This window comes from Fistularia commersonii, chromosome 22 (assembly GCF_037954325.1).
Source record: "Fistularia commersonii isolate RoL2024-O1a breed Wild chromosome 22, RoL_Fcom_v1.0, whole genome shotgun sequence".
NCBI lineage: Eukaryota > Metazoa > Chordata > Actinopteri > Syngnathiformes > Fistulariidae > Fistularia > Fistularia commersonii.
Window position 1 is genome coordinate 2716684 of NC_141305.1, and position 17403 is coordinate 2734086.

Consider the following 17403-nt stretch of genomic DNA (forward strand, 5'->3'; position numbering starts at 1 on the left):
TGAGCTGGCGCCATCAAAGCCTTCTGGCAGGCTTCAGCAACGTCAGCGTATTCACACCCTCTGATTGGATAGTCAGAAAGTGGACAAGTGTATTAGCAAGGAGAAGCTTACTACTAGCGAGCTGCGAACAGAAATATAGTTCCGTTTGTTTAATATTGTTTTTTTCAACCCACAATGGCTGCAGGAGGAGGAGAAACTGATTTAGTCACTAGTATATGGTTAAAGCCATTTTCTTTTTGAAGAAAAACTGGGCATAGTAAAGAAAGGTCGGGCAACTCCTTAGCTAGTGAACCTGTCACAACCAGGAAAAGGATTTGTCGACATTTTCAAACCACGAACTGCAACCGGTACCCCTGGCTCACAGGCTCTGAGGTACACCGCAAATTGTATTGCCGGGAGCGCTTGAAGCCGAAGCGCACAGATAATCTGTACGACAGAATAATTGAACTCTATTTGAGGAAAGAAAGGAGGATGGATTTTGTCTACAAATGATCAGCATTTTGGTGAGTGAAATACTGCTATTTTCCTAAATAATACTGCAAGTTGTCACATGCGGGCAAATTTTAACACTACACGAGTTATCTGTCTGCAATGCACTTCTCTTTATACTGCATTTCTGCATAATAAGGTGTTTTTTATAGCTATGAACTAATTATTGGGGGGTGGATTGATTCAGAGTACTACTGAAGACCTAGGTGTAAAATGCACAGTAGTCAATGTTTGACTGTCATGATGGTACGTCGTGTGATTTCTTCCTTTATAATTTAATCCCTTCATACTAAGCAGAAAAAGAAAGCGGTCGGACAAACATGTGCGATATGGATTCACACGTATAACATGGGAGTCAGTGTCCTAACTGCATGGTTTGCTGTGCCAAAGTTGAGCAATTCAACTTGCACCGGAAAAAATATATATTTGTGAGCAATCCTTTTTGAGGATGCTGGGCATAAAAACAAAGAAAAGGAGCAGACTTGAAAATGACATAAGAGATGCATTTGCCAAGGAGAAGCCACGCATTTGTGAACCGGTCTCTTGAAGGCAACAGCAGAAGTCTCACTAATTTGCACTAAGCATTCATTATTATGCTTTTGTTTTTGTGTCAAAATCATGTTTTGCTGGTTTTCTTCTTTGAACACAATGATGTTGATGCACAGTTCATTTTGTGCACCAGTAAAACATATACCTTGGTGGAGGTATATATATCTTGAAATGGAAGAAAATCATGTTTAATTTTTCTAATAACGAAGGGTTCGGTGAATGCGGATGTAAAACTGATGGGGTTCAGTACCTCCAACAAGGTTAAAAACTACTGATCTAACCCTATTCTCTGTATCTTCCTCCAATTCCAGCATCCGTCTACCAATATATTCATCATCAACCATCTCAGTCTGGCTTCTCTGACCTTCTTTCCAAAACATATGTATATACAGTATATATGCAGTATATGAGAAAGGTCAGAACCTCCTGTTCTTTCTCGGTAGACTCAGGTATTTCAACGTCTGCAGAGCAACGCTGCAGATGTTTTAGCGCACGGTGGTGTCCAGCGTTATCTTCTACGTTGTAGTGTGCTGGGGCGGAAAGCTGAAGGGAACCCACGCTACCAGACTTAAAAAGCTCATCAGGAAGTCCGGTTCCATCCTGGGAGCTGAATTGGACTTGTTAGTGGAGGTGTCTGAGAAGACGATGCTGAAGAAGTTGCTCGGTGTCAGGGACGACTTTGCATGTCCTACCAAAGCACCTTCAGCGGTAGACTGAGACCACCGAGGAGCACCACAGAACGCCAAAGACGGTCTTTCTTTCCTCTGGCCATCAAACATTACAACTCCTCCCCTTTCTGCACGAAGGTAACCTGATAGCGATAGAATCAATATCTTCAATATCTTCTTCAGTCTGCTGCCATCTGGAAGGAGACTGTCGTCTCCAGGCCAGGACCAGCAGACTGAAAGACAGCTTCACACACACACACACACACACCAAGCTCTGCTCCCCACCAACCCATACACACACATCGAGTCATCAAGCACCTGCCCTCAGAAGTCTTTCGTGGACTCACTCACTCACTTCAATAAAAAAATGCACTGTAAAACTGTTGATGCAACTGCATTTTCATACTATCACTTATTTTTCTTGCAACTGCACATTAGCACTTCTGTCGCTATGAAAATTAAACCCAACTATCTACCTCAGCTTAACTCGTCGTTGTTCATTGTTCTGACAATTTTTTTTACAATTTTTTGTACTTTTGCTCCGTGGGTCTTATGCTGTGTGTGTGAACGTATGTAGATGACTTTGTTCGATGAAAGCGTAGTTTCTGCGATGTGACCCATCTTTTTGACGCTACTGGGAGTCGCAGACGTGCAGACGGTTTTGGATTTGCAAGCTAAAAACATTTGAATGTTCAATTTTCTCAAAGAAAGAATAGGGTTGCTCTATAATGTAGTATAAATTGTAATTTTCTGAAAACATGTCAAATTCAAATTAAGACTATTGTTTTGTGCGGGGAAACATTTGAATACAAAACATAAAAATTTAAAATTAAGCATTTGCTTTATTACAAATCCTATCCTGCAGCAGTCATCATTCCTTTCAGTAGCTGAGTGCGGAGCTACTAAATTAAAATAGACGTATTTGTTTGAACTTTGACACTTCGGCGAGATCTCTGGACTGTCTGAACAGCTTTTAAAATTAAACAATGGGAGATTTAGCGGCTATATGTCAGTTTAACACCTCAGTAGCTGAATGCTTTCCTAGCTCTCAGTGCATTGTACTCTAATGGTTAACTTGAGTCAGCAGAACATACAAAATAAATAAAAGTTCAACTACGAGTCAGCTCAATATTCCAAAGTATTCTTATTTTACTGCCTATAAAACATATGTAAATCCCAGACATTATGAAAACAGTCACAGACGTTGAACACACAGAGCCATTCACAACTGAAAGTGTAATCACTACATCTCCAGTTTTAACAGTGATTGATTTACAAGTACTTCTACAGAAAATGTAAGTTTCAAGGCCCGCGTGTTCGGTCGAGTCAAAACATCCGAGGAAAGCGAAGGGTTCATCGGTCTGTTGAAGCAGAACCAAAAAAAAAAAAAAAAAAATCAGTCTGGGTATTCGAAGACATCAGGTAGCCTGGAGCGGCGGACATGGGCTACTCGCTTCTGTCGGAGCCACGCCGTTTGATTTGCCGATGCTGAGGCACGCCACCTCCTTTCTTTGGTGGTAGGAGGCGAAGATTGTGTCCAACATGCCCAGCACCTCCAGCAGGTCTTGCTGATAGTCAATCTCCCTCCCCAGCAGGTCCTGGAGACGCAGCAGCTGTCGATCGACCACCGGGGAATGGCCGATCACGGGCTGGTAGATGTCCAGCATCATCTCGGCTGCTCTTACCAGGACGGGAGCAAACCTCGGGTCCACCAAGTTCCTGGAAAAGGAAAAGGGCGGCGTTTGAGTGACACCGAACAACCAGACATGTCTGTGGAGGTTCTCAGTCAACGAGGTCACGGTGACTTCTTGTCGTGGCTACCGGACTTGAATTTCTTCACTCGAGGACGTTTCACCCCTCGTCCGAGAGGCTTCTTCAAGGGGACGAGGGGTGAAACGTCTTCAAGTGAAGAGATTCAAGTCCAGTTGCGACAAAAGCGATTTAACAAGCGTCCCTTTTGCCTTCACGTCTCACCCTATGAGGAAGTTTAGCAACAGCGAGACCTCCTTTTCATCCCGTCTTGCCAGGGCATTCTTCAGCGTCCCTCTTCGATCCAGCTCCTTTATGACGGCGACCATGACTTCAGGCTGTCTTTTAGCTGACCATTTCTAAAAATCAGGATGTATATTTGTGAATATGTGTTTTAAAAAAAAAAAAAAAAAAAAAAAAAGTAATCCAAACACACACTGTACTGCATCCACGATCAAAGAGAGCTATGACAATTGACTGGGCACTTGGTTGTACACACTTCCTGTTTTCTCCTTCTGTATTTTAGTAGTTTGTTAGATATAGCTCAAAAAAGGGAAGCGTTGCAAAGGATTGCTGAAACAAGTCCGAGGGAATTCATAGAACGGCGAGACACCGCAACAGGCAAGGGACGGCCACAAAACTATATATATTATAAATTTAAAAAAAAAAAAAAAAAAAAAAAAAGCCTCTTTTCCGCACAAGGAAATTGACTAATTCTCAAAAAGCTTTTAAAAAAAAAAAAAAAAAAAAAGGATTACTAATTAAAATCAGTTCATTTTGTCAACATTCAAGACAGGAATTGATAAAATGAAATATGTACCCTGAGAGCTACATCCAACGCCTTGGAAACATTGAATTTCTTCAGGTGCTTGTCATATTTCGCCAAATGCTGCTTCACTGGTTTACTGACAAGATAGTCATCCTAAAAAGAGAAGAAGAAAACAAGACTTTTTAAAAAAAGTGTGTTGGCTGCCTCGACTCGTCGGTAGGAACGAGCCAGACGGGAGAGACGCAAAATAAATAGGATTCCTTGCCTGTTTGGGGATGTAGTTCTTGCCTTTTACAAAAATCCGGTACGACGGCCGGCGCCTCTGCTGCGCCGAGACTTCCTTTGAATCCTCTGGGTCTTTCCTGTGTTTAATACTCAGAACGCTGTTGGTCATTCCCACGACGATGGATTGATCATTCGGCTAAAAAGAGAAATATTCAATTCACAGTCAGCTCTTCAGTGCGATGCGCAGCCCCAGGAATAAAGAAAAATTCACATCTAATGCTCTGCTACTGATAAATAACAAACAGTATTATAAAAGTCAACTTTATTGTTAATTCCTCTGCATGTACTAGACATGCAGAGGAATCGATATGACGTTTCTCATTATCCTACGGTGACATGAAATGAACAAAATGATAATAATAGAGTGCAAATAAAAAAATAAAGTGCATGGTTAAATCAAGCAACATTAAACTATAAGATTTAAAATACACGCAGATACAAACTGCTGGTGAGGCGAAATATGACTTAACAGCATGAAGACTGAAGTGTATATGTGTAATATGAATATAGAGTATATATATTTTTTGTAGTTTAGTGCAAATGGTCAGTAAGTAATACTATAATGGTAAAATAGCAGCATAATGATTTTCTAAATGACAATGCAAAATAGCAGTAGTGCAAAAAAAAAAAGTGGTAAAATTGCGATATATTGTCAGAAGTGTGCGTATGTAGCCTATGTGGCATTGTGTCCATTTGAGCTTTTTTTTTTTTTTTTTTTTTTTTGGAAGTGGGAAAATCCAGAAGCAGTGAATACCTAAAGTTGACAGGGTTTTATCAGATTCTGGAAGTGAAACGTCTCTCTAAAAAGGAGCCCTGACTTGTAATAGCACCTCGCTGATAACACAGATCACTCCGATTGTATTCACAACCTCTGAGTTCAGATTTCCCCACAACTGATACCAAAACTAACACCGTTGAGGGCGGTGGTTTAAGGTCTTACAGCGAGAGCCACGCTGAGAATGGAGGTTGGGTAGTCAAAGTTGTGGACCACTTTGTAGTTGGTGGTGTTGTAAATCTTTACATGCCTGAAAAGACAAGAGGTTCAACGTTAGATGGGACAACTTTAAATACAGATGATACTTTGACTTCAGTTTAATTGGTTTCTTGACTGAGCTCATAACTCAATTTCCTTGTATCTCAAAAAAAAAAAAAAAAAAATTAATTAAATCGCTATTAATCCGTTTCAGGCCCTATGTTTTGTTACGTGTTTATAAATAACAAAAATTGTACTTTAGAAATCACAAAACAATGTAAAAAAAATGATATAATAAAAGAACGTAAAGAAGTAACTCACTTCAAACTTATTGCTACAACGCTCACTAAATGTAACATGCACACTTTGCCACACTTTATTGCTACACTCTTTTTTAAACAATAAAACCGTCCTCGACTGGCTTGGAACGAAAATTCCGATGCTTCGTTTGTCGACTTCTCACGGATGACGCTCTCCGTCACCATATCTCAACGAGAACAACTTCCCAACCTCTTCATGGATGAGCCCACAACACACACACACACGAACACACACTTGCTAGTGTTTTTCAATGACTTTCTCTGTTTTTAAAACTCCCTGCGATGTCCCAACACTCATCTCGCTCGCTCCTAACTCAAATCAGAATCACAAATCAAAAGTCAACTGAGCGACAGCTCTTCTCTTCTCTTCTCGGAAAATTTGTAACTTCACGCGCTCGTAAGTCAAGGATCCGCCGAACGCGAGAAGTACCTGTCCAGAGAGGCCGACAGCAGCCGCTGTCCGCTGCTGCTGAGGCACAAGGAGGTGACGGTTTTGTGATGGTTCTTCAGTGACACCAGCGCCTGACCTCCTTTCAGCAGGTCCCACACTTTGACGTAACGTCCGCCTGGGCGATGGAAGTGAAATGCCCACATTAAGGAAAAAGACAATCTATGCGGAATTGGTGCATTGTGTAATGCGGGGTAACACGGTGGCGAGGACGACCTGCAGAGACGAGGAGTCCTTCAGACGGGTAGAGCAGCAGACTCTCCACCGGCTGGCCGTGGTCCATGCTCATTACACACTTATCCACTCTGGCATCGAACAGCTTGAGTGTGTGGTCATATGATCCTGCCATGAAAACATCAACAGTAAGCCGCAGTTGGAAATGAAAGTCTGGTTGCTCGGATTAAAACTTGGCTCCTTTTATTTTTTTTCGTACTCCTCACTGTTTGACATTTCTAAAGCAGAAAGCAAAAATTGCTCTGGAAAAGTCCGAATGCATAAACACCCCGATAATCTGTCAAACACTCACCAAAGAAATAAACTTCTGACCTGTTAACTCCAGTTTCAAATGTCATCCGCCTGCTTCTTTGAGCCTCGCAAAATAATATTTAATTTCCTGACAAGTTCAGCCAGTATGCTTTTTTAATGTTTGTTTTTGTCGCCGCTGCCCCACTCCCCTAGAATCCTCATTTGAAATATCAAACTCACAAAACGGCAAAGAAAAATATACTCTGTAGTCATGTGCAAGCGCTTTGAACATAATCGCTTTATATTTCTCATTTAACAAAATTCGCTGGAGACGGAGCACAAACCAGATCTGGTGATAAGATGAAGGTCAATTCTGTGTTTCCAGGTAATGTTTTTCCCCCGATTTGATGTCATATCTTCTTCGTATTGCAAACTAAATGCAAGTTTCTTGCAAATTCTCCTTTTTTTTCCTCCTCTCACTTCCTCTGCAGTTCTCTATTATCTTTTTGATGACTAATTCCTTGTAAATGCAGGTCAATAAGCAAGGTCATCTTTGGCGCCATCTTGTGTTCTGGGGCAACAACTCACATGACCTATTTACAGCCGTCTATTTTTGCATATTTGCGCTCTGTTAGGCCAATATCAAGCTATTAAATTGAAAACAACTAGCGAAAAATAATTTAGCTTCTGTCTCACCCGTGATAAAGAGATCTCTGTTGAGTTTGCTTGTGACACCGCAGCGGATGTAATCGGTGTGTTCTTGGTAGATGGTGTGGGCGGTGGCGTTTGGGATGTCCCAGAGCCTGCACGTGTAGTCGTCGGCCCCCGTGAGGATCTGGTAGCGGTCCGAGGTGAAGTCTGTCACGTGCACGGCCCTGAGCAGATGGAATTATAACCGACGAAATCCCACGTCAGACTGCTTTCATCGCAGATTGTTTCATAGGTCTCGCTTTACATTTTCTTGTTGTCAGAAATCTTGGAGATCAACATAAAATTCAGTCGATGGATCACTCAAGAAAATCATCATTCAACCTCACCTTAATATGCAAAATAAAATTACAAAAAAAAAAAAAAAAATTTTTTAGCAAAGTAAACACTTTCTGCAATCATGTTAGACAGCTTGGGATAGGAAACGAATTTTACAATCTACAGTCTTTAATAATATTAAAGAAACATATTATACGGACTTGTTGTTTTTTCTAAATGCCAGAATTTTACGACAGTTTTGCTTTTTTTATCCGGCCCGCCAAACTATTGTTTTTGAATATTATTAATCAATTTTGAATTTAGAAACTCCTTATTTTTTCCTTTTGTTTATTTTTGTATGAATGATTGCATACGAAATAATGTCGGTATATCTATAGGATCATTAATAATTTTAAAGTTGAAATAAAATCCCAACATATTTAAATGTTTCAATTGCGATATTCATTTAGTTCGGTTTCCATGATACCTAGTTGGCCCGCGTGTAAAAAATACATCAGAAATGTGGCTTGCCTGCCAAAACAAGTGGCCACCCCTGCACTATACTAATATATATGTATATATTTACAAATATATATGTATGCAATGTACTATATGCTGTAGCCTAACCTCTGCTGCTTTCAATGTGTGAATGCAATGTATTGCAAAGTGCTATATAGTTCTATATAAGGTGAGACCATTTCCTATTAAACAAGATTGATATTCTTGCAGTGAATGCTCACAGAGGAGCGACTCTGCAATGTGAACTTAAAGTTCTCCTCTGTCTTCTATTTGAGGCAAACGCCGGAGATTAAACTATGACAAAAACAAAGTTAAGCAGCGTGTACACATAAATGGCTAGATCACGTACACAGCTGATCAAATTACGCGCTAATTTGATAGATGCTTCGAGAACATCACCCAGTGTCCTACCTGATCATGTGGAAAGATGCTATAATTCAAATGAGATTTCTTAACAGTCTACAGACTAAAACAAGAGATGTGGACACAAGGAGAAACGTACTTGGTGTGCCCTTTGAACATCCGGAGGGCCACCCTGCCGCTGATGTCGAACAGCCGCACAACGGAGTCCTCACATCCCGCCACCAGCAGCTGACCATCGGAGCGAAACCTCCCACAGTACGCCGTTTCTTTAAAACGGGTAAATGACTTCACTGGCTCCTGAGAGAACGGCCCGTATACGTGGATCTGTAGAAACAAGCGAGAACAAGAGAACATGTCTACAGCAAATCCCGTACGTAACCACATTCAAGTCATTACGAAATAACCCGCTCAATAAATTCCACTTGGGAAAAGCTGGCGTACTCTTGTAAAGGCTGTCACGGCAAAGTTGTGCGGGGCCACTGGTGAGAAGTCAATGTTTGTGATGGCTCCGAATTCTTTTATCTGGACTGGTGCCTAAAAAGGAAATAAATCAGAATTGTAAAGAAGGAGAAAGCAGAATTACTTCGACTCCAATCCTAAGCAATTTCACTTGACATTATTACAAAACCTCGGTGAGGGGGTTGTCAAACATCCATGTCATGGGGAATTCTAGACAAAATCTTCTTCTCGTGGCAACTGGACTTGAATTTCTTCACTTGAAGACGTTCTTCAAGTGAAGAAATTCAAGTCCCTGTTGCCACAACAAGAAGATTTAAACAAACTACATCCAAACCTGTTGAAACAGCACACTGACAACTCACCTTGTAGTTTTTCCAATACAGAGTATCTTGTGTAACTTTCTCTCCAAGTTTGGGAAACGCTGGGATTTGTGTGGGCTTGAACGAGGCCATTTTCTGGGTACAGTCAGTTTCTCTTGGCCACAAAATACTCTGCTTTGTTAAAAGAGAATGATTTTTTACACACAGTTGGTTTGGGCATTTGCAACAAAATAAGGCTTATCAGCTCAACATGAATATTTTATTCAGAGTAACATATAATTGCCTGAATGATCTGATTTCACTATATAACGCTTGAGCTCGTAAGAGGGGATGGAAGGTGGGAGCTTAAGTTTAGGTGACATTGTTTTATAATTATCCACAACACCAATATGCTATGTAGACAGATTATGGTGGAAATTCAAAAACATACCTGTTTTTTAATTTACTGAAGAGGCAAAATAATTCTCAAATGTTTGTTACATAAGAAGTTTTTCTCGAAACTTTGATATAATCATTGTGAATGCAGACAAATGCTTATATTTTTTATCCAGACTTTACATCTTAATAATCTCTCTTTAACGAGAGCGGGAACATTTCTCTGTTGAATTTGTATACGCTTCCACGCGTTTTGGATTAACACTTAGCAAAGCTAATGTGCAAAAGTTGCCTAATACAAATCACGGAATTTTTTCACACGAAAAGAAATACAGCCACTGTTTTTGTAATTTAAGACAATATTAGATGTTTTCAAAACAAGATAGTTACAGTTCGTGCAACGTGTTTCTTGGCATTGGGGAGAAGTTAGCACGCTGCAATTAAGCCGGCTTTAGCGATACCTTACAAACGGACACTTTTTGCGTCTTACCTTCGTACGAAATTATTAGAGCCCGTGTGCTTTCTTTTAAAGCGTTGACATTAAACCTAGTCGATATGGGCTGCTTAAGGAAACCGAAATTTTGCCATTTTAACAAGATATCACGTTGCCTCCCGGAGCACAGGGGGCCGCCATTACTGTACGCGCCACTTCCGCTGTACCCGTATTTTCCCCGGTTCTTTTTTCTCTTAGCAATAAGAGAAGACTTTTTGAATATATGGAACTGAAAAAATATCAAAATACTAAAAATAAAAAATTGCTTGGTTTAACTTTACTGTAATATTTAAACATGGCATTCGTACTGAAAAATAGTGATACAGACAAATTGAAATTGTGTCAGAATATGTATATGTTCTTGGATTTATTTTTTTCATAACTGATATCCATCAAAATTTTGGGATTTTTTTTTTTTCTTATGTAAGTCATCCCATAATATTTATTACTTGGTGGCAGAAAACGTAAACCACATGCAGTCTTCCTGAGCCTTTGTTTTGAAAATACAGAGCAGCAGCATCCGGTGACCCGTCGTCTTCATTGCGTCACTTCCGGTCTTCCCTCCTTTCTCCGAGCTTCCTATCGACTGTGAGCCCCGCGTGATCACACACTCCCAGGTGGGTTCACACGTTTTGCATTTTATCGAATATAACAGCCTCATATCAATAAAGCTTCACAGAGCGGATAGTTGTATATATGCCACAACGCTCAAAGTTCCGTGAGATGTCCCGTCTTTTAAAAAATGCAAGTTTAAGTTTGGAAGGCCGATGCTAGCCTTTTAGCTTTTGTTGCTAGCCGAATGGCTGCTCACCCATTAGCATGTATGGTGCTTATTGGTTCACGTCCTTCTCTTCAAACCTGACAGGTGTCCCATTTAACACCCGCCCATCTGCTGTCAGACGCTCTTATGTTTGTCAGCTGAGTCTTGAAGTTTCTGACTAAAAGCTAAGAGGTCAAGTTAGGCGTGGACTTCAGCAGGCTGCCCTGGTTGGTGCAGATCTTGAGTCGAGACTCTTCGAGTGTGGCTATTTTTAAGGAAGGCAGCACCTGTCCCGGATGACAGAAGCGTTTGGGAGGGGGTGGGATTTATTTTGGATATTAAACTTCGTAAAGCTAAATTGTTACGTGTTTAAATTATGAAAGTCACAATCCACTGCTCTATTGTTATTTATTTTCATCATAAAATACATAGAATTGTATATTATAACACTTTTGACTTCACTTTTATCACATATTCTTTATTCTGAAAATCCAAATAACTGCTTTTTACTTTTGTTTACTTTGTTATTATTCAGTAATGGCACTGATTAATAAGCTTGATTTTGCTTTTTTTTTTTTGCTTAGATGAAGGAGTCGATAATGAACCAGGAAAAGCTCGCCAAGCTGCAGGCTCAGGTTCGCATAGGCGGCAAGGTGAGTTTGAAGTGAATTTTTAGGAATGCCATCGGGTTCATATCAATATTTACAACAGTTTGTTATGACGGTTTGCAGGGGTCAGCCCGCCGAAAGAAGAAGGTTGTGCACAGAACAGCCACCGCAGATGATAAGAAGCTGCAGTTCTCCCTGAAAAAACTGGGAGTCAACAACATCTCAGGCATCGAGGAGGTACCGAACATTATTTCAACCTTTATTTGTTTACCTGAGTACTTTCACTAAAATAAATATTTCCAGATCACACGAATAGTGTCATTACCTTTTAACAAGCACACATTGTGCAATCAGCAGTCACAGGCTCGGCTTCCTGCGTGATAATAGCCACATTGATTTCAAGCTTAATTTTTTTGAGATCATACATTTTGCTCGGCGTTAGTGGAATGGGCAACATTAGTCTTTGGGACAACCCACTGATTGCAAAATGCATTTTGTTCATTGTGTTGCTTAATAGTCTGGCAGGTTCTTTACCTGAGACTACAATGTAGTCACTAAAGCCTTGTGTTTGTTGACAGATATTTTATCCCTTAGAAGACACCAGCCTTTTCCTTCTAGAAGGATCTTCTCCTGCTCACTGACTCTGCACTCCGTTTTGTCTTTTCCTTTGCAGGTGAACATGTTCACAAACCAGGGGACCGTCATCCACTTCAACAACCCCAAGGTGCAGGCGTCCTTGGCTGCTAACACCTTCACAATCACAGGGCACGCTGAGAACAAGCAGCTGACAGAGATGCTCCCGGGAATCCTAAACCAGCTGGGAGCCGACAGCCTCACCAGCCTCCGGAGATTAGCAGAGACCCTGCCCAAACCAAGTATGGAGAGGAAAAAAAACAAACTTTGAACACTTTTAATACATCTGGATGTTTGTGTTTTAATGAGTGTTTTCCTCTCTGCTGTAGCTGGAGAGAGCAAAGCCCCCATAGTTGCTGCTGAGGAGGAGGACGACGATGTTCCAGGTGAGCAGATGTTGCGGGAAAAGGGTCAAAGGGGAAATTCTCTATTCATTCTGAAGGAAATGGCCTAGAAGGTGCCAATAAAAACACCTAGTATTTTAGAATAGCCACATTTACTGTAAGAAGGCAGGTTTCACAATTTCTTTGTCTAAATATGCTTGAAATATGTGTACAAGAGTGACTTTAATTCATATTATGGTCACTTGTGAATCTTGGTTAAGAATTAAAATGCTGCATGCATTTCAAGTATAAACTTCACTTGTCAACAAGTTCATATTGTTAATTGTATTTCTGTTTATTACAATGAATTTAATTATCCAAATAATCACCGTTTTGGTTTTTTTTTTTAACTGCAGTGTGTATCTTTCATCCCTCTAAACACATTTGATGTCATTTTTCAGATCTTGTCGAAAACTTTGACGAGGCTTCCAAGAACGAGGCGAACTAACTGACTTGCCAAGCAGCATCTTACCCAGACCCACCTGCTTTCGCAGCAAAAAAACAACACTTTTATTTGGGGAATGCGCAAACCTTGTTCTTTCCCGTTCTGCCCCTCCTGCATTGTGATACTCACACATCAGACGTGTTTCAGCGAAATCAGTCGTGTAATAAAGATCACATTTAAATTTGATAACACTGGGTTTCATCTTTTTTCACACCGAAAGAGTTATTGTTTTTGAATGTGGTGAGATCACAAGCATGAGTGGGGTCATCTGTTGTAAAGCCCCGAGGCTACCCATCACATGTGGCAGAATCCAAAGCCCGAAAGGAGGAAGTTTTATTCAGAGATATTCCCCAACTTCCATTATTAATACATTCATCTTCTATTTTATATTTTGGTTGACTGGTAAGTCTAGACTTAAAATCCTGTCCTAAAATGTGTATAATACCGACTATAACTCTACATCACAACAGTTACTTTCACTATTTGGATCACAATGTCAATTTAGCTTGTGATTATTTTGATATGAACGCTTTTCATATTCTGAATACACCATGTGAATCGTCATAAAAATCCCATTTGTAAAGAAACTTGAGAAATAGGTGATTTCATCACCGAGGAAGTTCATGATCTTCAAGGATTATGGCGTAATGCAAGACAAAAGTCTTAACTTCAGGTTCACTACTGCCTTTTAAAATAACTTCTGGTCTAAAACTGTTGAGTGCTAAAAAAAGGGCTGGTTTCAGATCAGGCTGTTGGTGACTTCCCATTTGTCATGTAATTAAAGAGGAAAAAGAAGTGTCTCAGAACAAAAGTTAGAAAAGGAGGTATGTGTGAAATCGCTGAATATTGCATCTCAGGAATTCTGCTTTCAAACACTGACCTATCGTTTCATATTTAATGACAATTTTTACAGTTTATATTTTATATCAAACGTGCTGACGTCCGCATTATTAACATGTCGCTTTTCTTCTGTTACCACGTCCAAAAACAGGCGGACAAATTTTAATTCATTATCTTTAACAGCGCTGCTCTTCAGCTTGACATTTCCATAAAGCGTGTATATTGAAAATTTTTATTCACCAGATTTATGCTCTTTTATGCTTTCGTTTGACCCCTGCAACTGAAACCCGCACTTCTCAAAGTGGTTCCAACGCAAGTCATTTCCCCTCTTAAACTATGTCCTATTGAAATCTATTACATTTTATTAGGTATCTTTTTTTTGTTAAATATTGTCGTGCGGCCCTAAAGTGAAATAAGACCCTAACATTTTAAAACAGGGGTCCCCAAACTTTTTCCTGTGATGGCCAAATAACTTATCCCTTCTCTGATGTGACGATCACAGAGGTGTTCAAATGTAAACATTTGTTTTCCAGAAAGACACACAACCAAAAATTAACCCTTTCTGGGATCTTGACAAGAAAAAAAAAAAATTAGAAAACATTAATGAATGTCTTTGTCTCCTCTCTTGACAGATGACAGTCTTTTCTTTGAATGGAACTAAAAATTATCATTTGTCCACTGCATGTTAAATACCCTGCATTCTGAATCTATTTTTTTCTCTTACAATGTTTTTGCAATTATTCCATGGGCCGGGCAAAATGTGGGGATGGCTGTAGTTTTGGACCACTGTTTTAGAGCTTTGTGTTTGTAGTAATCCTAAAATTAGTTTTTCAAATTTTTAAGGGATCCCCAGCTCCCATGACATTATTGTCCCATTTTATAAAATATTTGCAGCAGCTAAACTAATACGTATAAAAAGAAAATTGTCTTTTCACTCGTTGGCCGCCATCACTCCCTTTATTTCCCTTAGATTGGAAATTGCATCCAAAAGCAGCACAATGTAGTATTACTGCTGCATATACCGTACCAATCTAAAGTTAACAAAAACAACCTCCATACAAGGATTCAAAGATAAGACTTTTATTGTAATTACACAGAGTGCAAAGAAATGGAGATAGTAGCTCTCAGGTTCAGTGGAATCAAAAACAGACAAAACCAACCTTAAGAAGCAGGACGCACAACAATAGCAGAGACACAAGACAGGCGAAATAAGACCAAAAATACAATGTTATGTTTATTTTCAGTTTCTCGGATTGTTATGTTTATTACTATTAATATAATAGATTTCAGCATTGTATATTCATTGTTAGTAAGGGGGATGTGCAGAATTGCGGCAACTATAAAGGGATAAAGTTGACGAGGCATACAATGAAGTTATGGGAAAGAGTAGTGGAAACGAGACTGAGAGCAGAAGTAAGCATTTGTGAACAGCAGTATGGCTTCATGCCTAGGAAGAGTACTACAGATGCAGAATTTGTTTTGAGAATGCTCAAAGTACAGAGAAGGTCAGAGGGAGCTGCATTGTGTTTTTGCAGACCTAGAAAAAGCATACGACAGGGGACCAAGAGAGGAGCTCTGGTATTGTATTGAGTGGCAGAGATGTATGTTAGCCTGGTGCAGGACATGTATGCTCGCTGTGAGACACTGGTACGGTGTGCTGTCGGGGTAACAGAAGTTCAGGGATCAGCTCTGAGCCCCTTCTTGTTCGCAATGGTGATGGACAGGCTGACAGATGAGGTCAGACAGGAATCGCCATGGACCATGATGTTAACAGATGACATTGTGATCTGTAGAGACAGCACGGTACAGATTGAGGAAAATCTAGAGGTGGAGGTATGGGCTGGAAAGGAGTGAAGGTTAGTTGCAGCAAGTCAGAATATATATGTGAATGAGAGGAGGCCGGGTGGAACGGTGAGGCTACAGGGAGTGGAGATCAAGAAGCTGGAGGATTTCTAGTACTTGGGGTCAACAGTCCAGAGCAATGGAGAGTGTGGAAAAGAGTTGAAGAGACGGTCCAAGCAGGTTGGAATGGGTGGAGAAAAGTGTCAGGGGTACGAAGAGATACAAGACGATCAGCTAGAGTGAAAGGAAAGGTGGACGAGACAGTGATCCGACCAGCCATGCTGTTTGGACTAGAAACTGTTACAATGACCAACAGACAGGAGGCAGAGCTGGAGGTCACAGAGATAAAGATTCTGAGGCTCTCTTTGGGAGTGACCAGGAATGAGTTCAGAGAAACAGCACACGTTAGATGTTTTGGAGAGAAGGGAGAGTCAATATATTGGCAGACAGATGCTGGAATTGGAGCTGCCAGGCAGGAGTATACAGAGAATAGGGGTAGATGGAGAAAGTTTATTCATTGTGGCGATCCCTGAAGGGAAAAGCCGAAAGGAGAAGACTGTTATTGCTATTATTGTTATATTCTATCCAAGCTGAACTGTCAACAAAACAGATAAGATTAGTTCAGCTTGGATGCGCTGCATAGATTTGCTGTTCAAAGAGAATGCAGGAGCAATCACATGGCCTTTAGGGAACATTCCACAATAACTGAGTAAGCTCCCCGCAGGTTTGCCTTCAACCATACCGTGTCACGGGGCGCACTCGGGCAGGGAACCACACCTCAAGGCAGGAATCCAGGTTGAAGCGCTTTATTTAGATATCCAGGAAGGTAGGGTGTCACTGGCAATTCCCTGGCCCAGAGAGAGTCGCACAGGGCTGGGTCTCACCAGGACGGGCCCCAGGCAGGGTCGAGGCAGGGGTCCGGTCATGGCATGGCAGGGTAGGGTAGTGTAGGGGTCCGGGAGAGCGTGCCGCTGCCCTTCATAGGGCTCGTGATTAGCAGCCGCTGCTGCAGCTGGCGCCGATTACGAATTGAGCCCGGCCGTGTCTCCTCTCGGCTGCCGAGAGATCCTGACATACCGACTGTGTCATCACATCAGCTTGTGCTACACTAATCACGCAAACAATGGAACTAACACTTTCAATAGATACCAATTTTACCATTAAATACGTGTAACTGTTTCAAAGACAGACTCAGAATCAGAAAAAAGCATTTTTATCCCCGAGGGGCACTTGGGGTTGCAGCATCAAATTGTGAACATCAAAGAATAAAATAAAAAATAAAAATAAAATTATATATATATATCTTTTTTTTCCCTATTTTATTATATATATATATATATATATATGTATATATATATATATATAATTTATTTTTATATTTATACATGTATATATATGTATACATATATATGTATATAAATATATATATACTAATAAAATAAAATTTTAAAGAGTGTATATAAAAAATTGTATTTACGTCTTTATTTTTATTTACATTTTTTTCAACTTTATATATATTATATTATATTATATTATATTATATTATATGTTGTTACGTGTCAAACTGGTGCAACGTTTTATGACATGTTTGAACCCAATAGTATTCAATTGGTGTTTTCAAGATGCATGGGACATGAATTTAATTTAGGAGTAGAAATAGAAAATTAAATTAGGCTTCTAAC

At 40.2% G+C, this 17403-nt stretch overlaps 2 protein-coding genes across 3 annotated transcripts; one reads left to right on the forward strand and one right to left on the reverse strand.

The window, feature by feature from the left end:
* Window positions 1-2837: 2837 nt before the first annotated feature.
* Window positions 2838-10379, reverse strand: utp15 (UTP15 small subunit processome component). 2 transcript variants are annotated; one of them, XM_086169474.1, is made up of 12 exons: window positions 10208-10379; window positions 9385-9513; window positions 9005-9097; window positions 8703-8887; window positions 7412-7590; window positions 6467-6592; window positions 6233-6368; window positions 5450-5534; window positions 4490-4645; window positions 4276-4377; window positions 3681-3814; window positions 2838-3425 (listed from the first exon to the last, which is right to left on the reverse strand). In XM_086169474.1, the coding sequence occupies exons 2-12, from the start codon at window positions 9472-9474 to the stop codon at window positions 3125-3127; spliced, it is 1587 nt and encodes a 528-aa protein (XP_086025600.1). In that variant the 5' UTR covers window positions 9475-9513; window positions 10208-10379; the 3' UTR covers window positions 2838-3124. The 2 variants fall into 2 exon arrangements, with proteins under 2 accessions (XP_086025600.1, XP_086025601.1); XM_086169475.1 differs by having other exon boundaries at window positions 9385-9516; window positions 10208-10347.
* Window positions 10380-10759: 380 nt separating this feature from the next.
* LOC147221289 (transcription factor BTF3-like) lies at window positions 10760-13228 on the forward strand. Its single transcript, XM_086169518.1, has 6 exons — window positions 10760-10827; window positions 11555-11623; window positions 11702-11815; window positions 12252-12453; window positions 12541-12597; window positions 12996-13228. The coding sequence occupies exons 2-6, from the start codon at window positions 11555-11557 to the stop codon at window positions 13040-13042; spliced, it is 489 nt and encodes a 162-aa protein (XP_086025644.1). The 5' UTR covers window positions 10760-10827; the 3' UTR covers window positions 13043-13228.
* The last annotated feature ends 4175 nt before the right edge of the window (window positions 13229-17403 follow it).

Bases quoted from the DNA above. Each gene is read 5' to 3' on its own strand.
- utp15 (XM_086169474.1), bottom strand. From the start codon at position 9,474: ATGGCCTCGTTCAAGCCCACACAAATCCCAGCGTTTCCCAAACTTGGA. The intron at 8,888-9,004 runs GTACGCCAGCTT...TTGTTTCTACAG, and splicing joins CCGTGACAGCCTTTACAAGA to ATCCACGTATACGGGCCGTT. The intron at 3,426-3,680 runs GTGAGACGTGAA...TTCCTTTTCCAG, and splicing joins TTGCTAAACTTCCTCATAGG to GAACTTGGTGGACCCGAGGT.
- LOC147221289 (XM_086169518.1), top strand. From the start codon at position 11,555: ATGAAGGAGTCGATAATGAACCAGGAAAAGCTCGCCAAGCTGCAGGCT. The intron at 12,454-12,540 runs GTATGGAGAGGA...TCTCTGCTGTAG, and splicing joins AGAGACCCTGCCCAAACCAA to CTGGAGAGAGCAAAGCCCCC. The intron at 12,598-12,995 runs GTGAGCAGATGT...GTCATTTTTCAG, and splicing joins GGAGGACGACGATGTTCCAG to ATCTTGTCGAAAACTTTGAC.